Source organism: Anopheles merus, chromosome 2R (assembly GCF_017562075.2).
Source record: "Anopheles merus strain MAF chromosome 2R, AmerM5.1, whole genome shotgun sequence".
NCBI lineage: Eukaryota > Metazoa > Arthropoda > Insecta > Diptera > Culicidae > Anopheles > Anopheles merus.
In genome coordinates this window covers 17,061,492-17,073,085 of record NC_054082.1, presented here as the reverse complement: position 1 = coordinate 17,073,085, position 11,594 = coordinate 17,061,492, and the positions used below count along the sequence as shown (strand labels likewise).

General features: G+C 50.9%; 1 protein-coding gene across 9 annotated transcripts in view; it reads right to left on the bottom strand.

Annotated features, from left to right (window-relative positions):
• Positions 1-1,688: 1,688 nt before the first annotated feature.
• Positions 1,689-11,594, bottom strand: part of LOC121588067 (octopamine receptor) — a 29,399-nt gene continuing 19,493 nt past the window's right edge. For all 9 annotated transcript variants that reach the window (XM_041905602.1, XM_041905601.1, XM_041905609.1 and 6 more), the window contains exon 3: positions 1,689-9,982. In XM_041905602.1, the coding sequence (XP_041761536.1) occupies positions 7,863-9,791 (1,929 nt within the window). In that variant the 5' untranslated portion in view covers positions 9,792-9,982 and the 3' untranslated portion in view covers positions 1,689-7,862. The remainder of the gene's footprint in view (positions 9,983-11,594) is intronic.

Sequence of the window (11,594 nt, the reverse complement as noted above, 5' to 3'; positions counted from 1 at the left end):
TGGATGGAACTCTTTCGTTCTCTTACTCTCTCTCGCTCTCTCTCTCTCTCTCTCGTTCTCTCTCTTTTTCTCTTAGGCATTTTCTTCCGGGAGTAGTGTATGCATTACCTTGGTTCAACAGTTTTCTTCATTGAGGGTGCCGGAGACAAACCGGTGGAAGCGTATAGAAAGTGGATAAATCGTTCACTTTGCCAAGCACTTTTCTTGATTTTTCTGCGTTCGGTATTTTCTTTCCTCTCTATCTCTCTTTCCCTTTCTTGCTCTTGGGTGAGCTGTTTTCACTGCTCACTTTCCGCGCGTCCATGTCCAGCTATCGGCCGGAGCGCGCTCGTAAGGGTGTGGGGTAGATAAAAGGGTCACTCCTGTGCGGGCACGGCGCCGGAAAGAGAGGGTCGGAGGCCAGAAATGGGGCCTGCGAATCTAATTAATTTTTAATTTTCCTTTCTAATTAAATGGTAATTAAATCAGAAACGAGCAAACGTTTCTATACAGCCCCGTTCGGCTGTTTGAGTGGGAATGTCCGTTGGGGTTTATTTATGGATGGAGGTGGAGACAAAAAGTGGGGGAATGCCTGTTGGAAATTAAGACGGCAAGGAAGTGTGTCATACTACTGGTGGAGCACGCTCATACTCTCTCCTCTCTCTCTCTCTCTCTCTCTCTCTCTCTCTCTCTCTCACACTTTGTCCGGCTGATTGACGAGGAAACGTTGAGCGGTTTGTTCAATGGCAGCGGGCGCTACAGCCGAATCGGAAGAAAACGGAAACGAAACGCAGCATGAGGACGGATTTAGATGACATTTTATAATATCCGCACGATTTGCATTGCGTCCCGTCCCGTGTTCACACTACTGTTGACTACTATTTTAAACCACCTTGCAAGCACTGTTGGAGTTTCGGATCGATCGGACCATTAAGTGGTTGGGGTGGCACGATTCGTAATTTACATTTTGTTCAAACAGATTCTTTATTGCAAATTGAACTAAAACTAGGCAGCGTTTTTTTGTTGCTTCTTCTTCTTCTTCTTCTTCCGCGAAACACCCTGCTGTTTCTTCCCTTTTTGCTCTCGATTTGTTCGCCATTCTGCTCTGCTTTACTATTTGTTGCTTAACGTTTCAGTTTTAGATTTGTGTTGGCCGATTTGATTTAATCTCGTTTATAGTATCGTTTGTTTAGTGTTTGTTTATTTAAATTTTTATCGAGCTGTGTGTGTGTGGGTGTGTGTGTGTGTGTGTGTGTGTGAGAGTGTTTTGTTTGATTTGTTTGGTTGCTTTATTCGCTTTGATATTAAACTATTATTTATCTTGCATTCCGCCGCAACGGGTGCAAAAACATTCAACAGACCCGCGCCATGCGTTGGTAAAGAGTAAATTTTGCTTCTTTATGTTTTCCCCCCCCCAAACCATTCCGTTTTGCACAATTTTTTTTTAATGTTTTCAATTGCTGCTTCCTACTCTTCTCTCTTTCTCTCTCTCCCTCCACCATGCGGGGGAACCATCTGTTTCTGTTACCTCTTGGAGAGGGTTTGCTTTTATTTGAATTTTGGAATTGGATTTATTAGATACACATCTAGAGTTCGATAACACACTGGCTGGCTTAACTAATTTTCCTCTTTGCGCGACTTTCACTCTGTCTTTCTCGTTTTGTTTTGCTTCCATCCATTTGCTACAGGATGGTTAGCATTTTTTTTTAAATTTATCAAACCAGCTTGGCTCTACATCGTTTGAATTTATGTACACATGGAGTTTTTGAGGGATAGAGAGCGAGAGGAAGAGCGACAGAGAGCAATGTACGAAGAGATTTTCGTTATTTATTTATTTTTTTTTCTGTTTTTTCCTGTATCATCTTCATCTCTCTGTCTCGCTCTTTCTCTCTCTCTCTCTCTCTGCCTCTTTCTCTACATCTAAGTTACTCCGAATTGTATTCCGTTTGACGGTACAGCAATGATAAGCACGGCATTAGCAATTTTCCATGCTGAAGCTGATGCTGTGGCTTTTTTCGTATTTAAAAGAAAACCTTCCCCCACACAACCGGAGGGAAGAAAAACGTTCCCTCCTCCCCAGCTACTCACTTCATCTCTATACACATCTATTCGTTTGATTAATCGCATGTTCCGCCACTAGCACTACCCAATTAAACACGTTTACACACCGTGGCGCATTGCGACGGACCGTACCACCTGGCACCTGGCACGAGGGGGTGACCCCTCGTATGAGTTACCGGCCTCTTCACCCGCGAACGCTCCACCCAAAGCGGCAGCAAAGATGCGCCAACTGGGTGTGTGTTATTACTACTACTACGACTACGATTACTGCTACGGCCACTACTACTAGCTACAGAGTTGCCACATCTCATCTCGCTACCGATGAAATGTTTAATTATTTCCCTTATTCCCTCACTTCCTCGTTCACTTCGCTTATCTTCCCTCCAGTTATCCCTGTTTCGCTTCCATTCTCTGGACCCTTTTTGCCCGAACTTTTTTTGTTTTGTGTATGTGTTTTTGTGTGTTTTTTTTCTGTTTGCTATGCACATGTACAAAAATATACACACAAGCGCGCGGGCGCGCTCGGGGTCTAGTTTTAAAACCGTGCCCCGGACCCACCACGGAACGATATGAGGATGAATTTGTGTGTGTTTTTATGTGTCTCCCCTTTTCTACAGTAAGTTTATGAGTGTGTGTTTATTTCTTCTTCTTCTTCTTATTTCATTTTTAAAAAAACCCATAGGAGCCGTTAATGAAAACGGAATGCGCTAAACAGAAAGGTACAAAAAGTCCCACTACATCGCATTGAAACGAAACTGCAACAGGTACGTTATGAAATTACTATCCTCTTCGCATGCACTGCTAGTACTGGTACTATGTACTACTTAAACTACTTCCATTGCCACTGCTAGCCCTATCGCTGCTGCCGTTGATGCTGCTTCTGTGCATCCTTCCATTGCACCACAGCCCCCCTGTCCGATCCCGTCGATCCGACCTAAACGAAAGCGATGGAATGCACTGAACGACAGCAGCAGTATTTTAAAACACTATTCTTACTGTACATCGGTGTGTGTGTGTGTGTGTGTGCCCCGTTCACTTACACACCACCCACGGTAAATTCTACGTTTATGTTTTCTTTTCCCCCCCTGCTCCGTCTGGCTTCGAAACCGTTCACAAAAGTGTAGTTTTGCCCCAATATTCAGCCCACGTTCTGTGCGCCAAACTTTTTCCAGCGCAAAGAAGCGTGTGTGTGTGTGTGTTGTATGTGAAAGAAAGTGGGACGACAACTATCGTGTTCGAGTTTGTCTCGCATGTCGTGTGTCGTTGCGGAGCTGCGTAGGTTTCGGGGCAGAACAGTCAGTTGTCACCTTTTGTGTGTCGCTCCTGTCGCTCTGTAATATGGCGTTGTGTGGCGTTTTGTGCTGTACAAAGAAGTTGGAAATGGCTTCGTTTGCTAACGTCAACGTCTTGCTGCAACGAGCTTCCAGCTGGCCCCGGTACAGGGTAGTGTGCCGATATGTATGTGTGGCAGCGGGTCCAGCGGGTTCTCTTTGGGCTCGAAAAAAGAAGCTGCTGGAGGACGACTATCGGCACACATATCGGCACGTGTGTGGCTTTTTTCTTGGTTAGCTTTTGGTCGGGCGGGTGTGTGTGTGTGTCGCGTTTGTGTTTGGCTTACGGTAAGAAGTTTAGAGATTCCTTTGACCCCGAACCCCGAAAGATTCGGCTCAATGTTTGATTTAGTTTGATGCTCTCTCTCTCTCTCCCTCTCCAGAGAGACTCCCCATACAATCCTTACAGCCCACCCGAATCGAGCCAGAAGTTTGAGCGGTTCGAGCACACGTGGTTTGATTTTGTTCCATTTCGGGGGGAGGAAGGATGAAAACGGTTCACCCAATCGGGAATTGAAGGGGAAGGAAGGGTGTGTAGTTTTTATTCCTCCTCTCTTTGCCCGTCTAAATTTAAACTAAACTCCCATCCTTCCGGTGAAAGTTTTGTGTGCTAAGTTTCTTGCTTTTTCTTCTCTACATCAATTCGCTTCAACGCTCGCCTGTCCACGGATCGACCGTACTGTACAAACAATAGATTACCCCAGTTCCACACACCCTCCTCCCCCCCACTGTGTGAAAGCTACTGCAGGGAAAGTTTCGCCAAAGTAAACCAGCCAACACGTGGGCGCACGTCGGTCGGCGAGAACTTTCGCAAGTCGACTTTTCGATTTTCTTTGGCTGGGGAAAAGAGCGGGTAAGCGCCGGGAAGGGAAGGGGGAAATGCAAGGAGAAGTGCCACTGGGTTGGGAAGCAACGCAGCTGCACATCTGATTGAGAAGCAGGACGCGAGAATTATAATCATAATAATCATAGTTTTGTGTTAGTGTCGATAGACTATTATTGTCTTGCTTGGGTTGGTGGAATCTGATTGGAATGCAAATGAACTAGTTCGCTAGTTTGCTGGTGTGAGGGGAACGTCAGACAGGGAAGAAAGTTGCAGACCGGAGAAACTTATTTGAAAGCGATGATGAACAGGAAACTAACCAAAGCAAAAATGTTTTACGCAAAGGACTTGTTTGGCTTTGTTTGGTAGTTGTTATCCACTACAGTTGCTGTGGAAGTTAAGGTTTTGTTTTAATAATAATTGTGTTTTCTCTTGCATTACCCTCCCTGCCGCCGTGAGCAATAATATGTTAATGGAGGCGTTAAAATAGCGGCGCAAAGTTGTACACCGACGGGAAAATGAAAGAAGCGGGATGGATTTGGTAATTAATTTCCGTGCTTCCCGTGCTCAGCACAAAACACAGCACCTTTGACGTAATAATTATTATGCAAAATCAAAACAAAACACACATAAAGCAGAAGTAATCTCCGGCGCACCGTCTTGCACAATCCTCCATTATGTGTGTGTGTGTGTGTGTGTGTGTGTGTGTGTGTGTGTGTGTGTGTGTGTGTGTGTGTGTGTGTGTGTGTGCGCGCGTGCTAAGAAGCTTTAAAACCGCAGCAACATTACGTGGAAAAGCGTCTTTGGATGTATCCTGCCCTTTGTAGGCGGTAGTATTTCTGCAGAACACGTTAAGTACTCTTACGACACACAGACACACACACACACACATGTAAAATGTGCTAATATGTGCCCGCATGATGTGTAGCGATATGTGTTTTGTATGGGGGTTTTTTTTATGCGAGACCATACAACAGATAATAATGGTGCATTTACAACCGAGCCAGCCTGCCTAGAGGGCGCTGCCTTGTGTCGCTCGTGCCACACTGCCCCATCCCCAGCGAAAGTGTATTGTGTTTTAGCAGGAGCGTTTTGTCGCCGCAAAGATCCGGAGATTGTCAGCCGCACACGGACCGCGCGGAAGCGGGCTGACACGGGGGGGGGAAAAGTTTTCCACTTTCCATTTGCCATCCATCTGGGATGCGCAACCGTCTCTCAGAAACGCGCGCCCCGATGATTGTTCCTGATCGCGGGCGCCCCAAAGTGCCCTACTTCGCGGTAGCTTGTTGTGGCAAGAGGAGGAGGAGGAGTGGGGCCTTTTCTTACCTTCCGGTTGCTGTTTTCGTCTTCTTCTTCTGTTTCCTGGAGTTGGCGGAATGTATCGCGCGGTAGCAACATACAAATGAATTTCCCCAATTCTGCCGGTTTTCTTCCGCGGCGGGGACATCCCGCTCTGTTTGCTCGCTTGCGCTCGCCCGCCATTGTTTGGAGGTGGAAGGGGTGGTTAGAAATTGCGGTATGCAACTTTACCCTCCCATCACATGGTTCCTCCCCTGGCAAGAAGCGATGAAACGGGGAGGTGGGGTCATGTTTTTGAAACTGTTTTTCTTTTCGCCAACCGCTGCTGCGTCGGCGGTTGATTCGTCGCGTTCGCCTTGACGACGACGACGAGCATGATGAAGAATGGACCACCCCGGGGCACCCCGTGCTAGAGTTTGGTGCCAATGGTTTGGTGCCAGACGGTGGGCTGGCTGGCTGGCTGGGAAGGATGGACATGCTGTTGTACCGCTGCTGTGTCTTTCCAGCGCTACCCTTGGTGACGGGTACAAAGTGGCTTGTTATTGTTGTCGTAGCACACCGACGTAGTTAGCCTCGGGGTTGCTGAGGAGTGGCGGCTCGTTCCGAAGCAGCCGTTTCCCACCGGATGTGAACCGTTTGTCGCTTGCTTTACACTCTCAAGCGCAAAACCGGGCGGGATGAAGCGGTTAGAGTGTACCAAAGCGGGCTGGTCGGAGCGAGGCATTTATTGTTGGCAAGATTGGTTTGATTACAATACCAGCTCCCCGGGAACGTTGTGCGCTTGTTACCGCGGCGAACGGTCGGTAGAACTGGGAGGGATGGAGATTGTTGCTCAAGGAGCGAAATAAAAGAAAAGGCAGTCGGAAGCGTCCGGTTGGCCCAAACAAGTTGGGCGCAAAAGGGCGGTGTGGTTTGTATAAAAAGCACCGACTACCAGCGGGTCCGGTTCCGGTTTGTGGTTTAGCAGCGGTTTGGCTCAATAGGAGAAAAAAAATAAAAACGATGGATGGAGCGGGGATGAACTGCAACCAAAGGGGGGGGGGGGGGGGGGGCAGGACAGACCGTGTGCTTGTCCCCTCCTCACAATTTGTAACGCGATATTGTAACGCGATAGGGCCGTGCGAAGGACACTCTCGCGCTTGCACAAAATGGCCCGAAAACGATCAAAGATAAGAGCACACCGGTTGAATGGGACCGGCCTTGAATTGTGACAGCCTCTCCTCCACTCCACTCCTTCTCTTCCATCGACCCCCTTTTGGTGACTTTTGAGTGGAAAAGCGCTGGACGAAAGCGAATGCAACCGGGTACCGGTCTGGGGATACGGGCATACAAGCGGGATATCGCCGACTTCCGGGTATAAAAGGCAGAGGACGGTCCGGAACGGGACTATATCTCTCTCTGACTCTCTGCCGGCTTGAAGTTTCATCACCACATCCGCCCGTCTGAATGGAATGAATGAACACAATTGGCAAAATCCCTTGAACGCGAGTAAACAACAAAAAAAAAAATGTGTAAAAACAGTGCAAGAACAAAACTCGCGGAAGCTTTGGTTGAAAGCGAGGTGTATCGCGCAGTTGAAAAGCTTTAAGACAAAGGGATGAAGCTCTTTTTTTGTCTTTTTATTGTTTGCATGGAGAGTGCTGTTTTTTTTTTTTTGGAGTGCTCTCCCTCATGTTGCCGGTTCACTACTTACTTTCACCCTCCCCGGAAAGGCAGCACAATAAATGAACGAGGCCCAGAAGAAGAAAAACAGTGCGTAGATTAATTAGCAAACCGAAAGCACCGCAAAAAGAGGGCGAAAGATAAAAATCAATAGCGAGCGAGGATGAAAAGCTTTTACCAACAACCCACTTTGGTGCTGGTTGCTTTTTGCGAGAACTACACAATACAGAGCGTGGGTGATGGGTAGGGGAAACAGTGAGAAGGGACTTGGGGGGTTGGTAGCACAAAAAGGGACACTTACGGATGGATGGATGAGATGCGATGAGGACGGTTAATAGTTCCGCTAGTCGTTGCCGTACATAAAAGCTTTCGAGCACCGTCCCACTTAGTGGGCCGACTTGACGAGTGAATTCCGGTACCGCCCTTTGCCCCGCCTGCACTGGGTGAGGGTAATTTGTAGGTCATTTGCTGATGAGTGTGTACGTGTCTGTGTGTGTGTGTGTGTGTGTGTTGGGGTTTTTTAAATGCCACTTTTCTCGCCTTTCCCGATCCCGTTTTGTACAGCATTGCTTTGACGGCAGAGAAGCACGTCAAGTGGACACCGTTTGCCGCAACAGTGAACTGATTTTCCCCGGAAGTGAATGCTCCCCCCTTTCCCCTACTCTGTGTGGCTCGTCCCCCCGCTCTATACCCCTCGCTTTCGCTCTCTACTGCTTAATGCCGAGCAGCCGCTTGAACGCGCGCCGATAGTCCAGGTTGAAGATGGTGTAGATGATCGGGTTGAGCGCGGAGTTGATGTACCCGAGCCAGGTGATGAAGTTGATCAGCTTGTTCGTCGGGCAGCAGGACGGACAGAACGGCAGGATGACGTACATCAGGAAGAACGGCAGCCAGCAGACGACAAACACGCCCATAATGATGCCGAGCGTCCGGGCCGCGCGCCGCTCCTTCGACAGCGAGATCTTCTGCTTCTCCTCGATGAACTGGTTGATGCCGCCCGGCTTGCGGAACGACTGCTTGAGCCGGCCGCCGAGCCGGGTCGTGGGTGGGGCCGCCGCCGCCGCCACCACCATCAGCTCGGCCGTCGACTCGTGGAAGCCCACCTCGCGCTGGTGGTGGTTGTTGCTGGCCCCGTTCCGCGGGGCCGGCTCCCCCATCGCCGACCCGCCCGTCATATCACAGTTGCCGGTGGGGGGCAGTAGGGCGGACGGGTGGGCCGCGTCCAGCGGCGCCTTGCCGCCCCCACCACTGTCGCCCGACCCGGAGTGGTCCGGGTTGTCCGTCACCGAGTCGTCCTCGCGCTGATGCAGCGCGCTAGCCGCCAGCCGGTGCAGCCGGCCGTCCTCCTCCTCCGCCGGGCCGTCCCCCGGCCGCTTCCGGTGGTGTTGCTTTTTGCGGTTGCGGCCGGCCGCCCCGCCCAGCGCCCGCCCGAGGTAGCCGCCGAACCGGAGGGGGCCCTTTTTGCTGGGCTTGCTGCCCGCCAGCACTGGGCCGCCGCTGCCCGTGTCGGTTTGTTCGTTGTGGTTGTTCGTTTCGCTGCTGATCGACTCCTGGTCGTGCTGGATCGCGTGCCCGTCCTGGTGGTGGTGTGGCTGGTGGTGGTGTTGGTGCTGCTGCTGGTGCTGCTGCTGCTGGTGGTGGGTCGTGGTAAGCTCCTTCTCCCCATTGCCAGCCACCATGCCGATGCTGCGCGACGCGAGCGTGTTGATTTTGGACGCTTGCGCCCGCTCGCGCAGCCGGCGCCGCGTCGCGATGTAGATTTCGATGTACACGATCGTCATGATGGCGAGCGGGATGAAGAACGAGCCGAGCGACGAGTAGATCACGTAGCCCTGGTTGCTCGTTAATTGACACGGGAACTCGCTGGAAAACTCCTCCGGCCAGTCGTTCCACCCGATCAGCGGCGGCGAGCTGATCACCAGCGACAGCACCCAGACGCCCGCGATCAGCGCCAGCACCCGCTCGAGCGTCCGCTTCTGGGCGTAGTTGATCGGATCGGTGATCGCCCAGTAGCGGTCGAGCGCGATCGCGCACAGGTTCAGGATCGAGGCGGTACAGCACAGCACGTCCGAGGTGAGCCACATCTTGCACACGTGGATGCCGAACTCCCACCGGCCGAGCAGCGAGTAGGCGACGTTGAGCGGCAGGACGAGTATGGCCACCGTCAGGTCCGCCACCGCCAGCGACACGATGAAGAAGTTCTGCACGATCCGGAGCGGCTTGTACGTGAACACGCTCAGTATGACGAGGATGTTGCCGACGATCGTGATGATGATGATGAGCGTCAGGATGAGGGCCGTACCGATCGCTTCCCACTGTGGCACGGCCAGATCGATGCCGAACATGGTCGGGTAGAGCGTGTCGTCCGGTTTGGGGCAGCCGTCGATCAGCTCGGACAGATCGGACCCGTTCGCACCGTAGCTCGCCCCGAGCAGCTCGCCATTGCTGTCCAGCCCGAGCGTTGCGGTTAGGCCGGCGAGGGACACGGCCGGAATGGAGCCCTCGTTCCGCAGCAGTATGTCGAGCTCGCGGTACGTCGACGGTGATGGGGCGGCGGGTGGCGGTGGTGGTTCGGGCACCTGGTCGGGGCTGTACCTCGCGCCCGGCTGGCTAAAGTTTTGCAGAATTACACCCATGATGGTGAGACGCGGGGTGGGGGAAGGTTTCGCTTTTGCGCCGATGGCCACGACGGTGAGTGTCGCCGCGGCCTGTCACACTCAGCGCATGCAGGTCCTGGACCGATTTGACCAGCTGGTTTCGCTACACTAAGAGAACCGCTGCCCGATCGCTACAGGGAACGCGAGTGGTTGGACAGTTTTCAGGCTTTCTGGAAAAGGAAAAGAAAGGAAATTGAACGTTAGCTATAAGGTTTTAGTACAGGCGTGCTTGCGAAGTCATGATACCGGTTCGTTCAAGCAATAAAAGCCCTTTAGGCTGTCCACAAAAGTTCAGCGTACATTTGCAGATACGGGAAGCAACGAAGCGTGAAAGAATTGGCAGGTTCCGGATAAGAAAGTGGGTCACATACCGAACACCGTATGGTAGTTGAATTGAACAAGTTGTACAATATAGTAGTCCCATATTTACAGACTGCAAACTTGGCTGGCAAGTAATTCGCACGAGACCGAAACCCCTCCCAACTAGCCGAACAAATTGTTTACCCCTCATAATGCACGAAACGTACGGTCGGCAGCCCGTCAATTCCCGCCAACGCGGGGTCGTTTTCATTAGCACTTAAACCGTCCCGTAGCGTTGGGTTGCCGACTGCCGGTCCAGGGGAAGAGTGGAAAGCGGGCGGTAGTGCTCGTAAGTGGGCTCGTAAAGTTTGGGTGACATCGGTTCACGGTTCAGGTGTGTGTGTGTGTTGGAACCGCAAACATACACCCTGACGTGTCCCTTTCTACGTACTTCCACCACGGGCGGCAAGGACAGTTTGAAATGAACACCAGAACGGCCCGAAAACTTTGCACTTAAAACCTTTCCGTTTTCCATCTTCTCGGTGGGAAGAGAGAGTGTGGGAGTCTTACCGTACCCAGGGCCATTTGCCCCGGCCGAGAACTTACCCGCTACGACTCAAACCATCTTTCTTCCACGCATCTCTCCTCCGTGCGCCTCAAAGTAATCGAGCGCGGGTGCAAATTATATTCCGCACGTAGGATCGTTTGCGGCTTAAGATAATTTGTCTCCGACGGGCAAGACGCCCGAGGACATTAACCCGGGGAGGAGAAAAAGAGGAAGAGCGGGTTCGATATTTGCCCATTCATTGTCCCTTAATCTCTACCGACAGCTGGTTAGCACAGCAAAGTGCGGAAAAGCGGAAGGTTTAAAATGATGTGTGTGTGTGTGTGTGTATGCGTGGTGTCTGAGTGGTATTTTTTTATTGTTGATTTTTGAGATCTGTCTGTGGGGTTGGGTTTGCTTCATTTCACGGGTTTTATCGAACGGCAAATATTTGACAAGTCCTCTCGGTGCGGAGAATCGGTCGAGATTTTAATGGTTTGGTTTGGAAGCAAAACCCGTCTGTGCTCGAACACAATGGCGTGGGACGGTAAATTTGCAAAGGATTGAATGTTGGCGACGTTGGGACCAGCGCTATCATCATCATCATCATCATCATCATGGTGCTATCCGTCTATTGGCATAATATTATCTGTGCTTTTAATTAATTGATATTGAAAATCCGATTCGGAATTACCGAGGATCTTCGATTGCGGATGGAGCAAAAACTCAACCATTGCCGGTTCCCCATTAAGTTCCCCATGTATCTGCGTGCGTGTGTGTGTGTGTTTCACTCCACAGAGTTGGCCCCAGATGTGTGTTAGATGCGTGGGTGGTAATTTGCATTTTTTTCACAGATAAGCGATGCCGTACCACGGTACGGGAGACGAATGGGTTTTATTGATTATTTTATTTAGCACTTAATGCCTCATTCACTCATT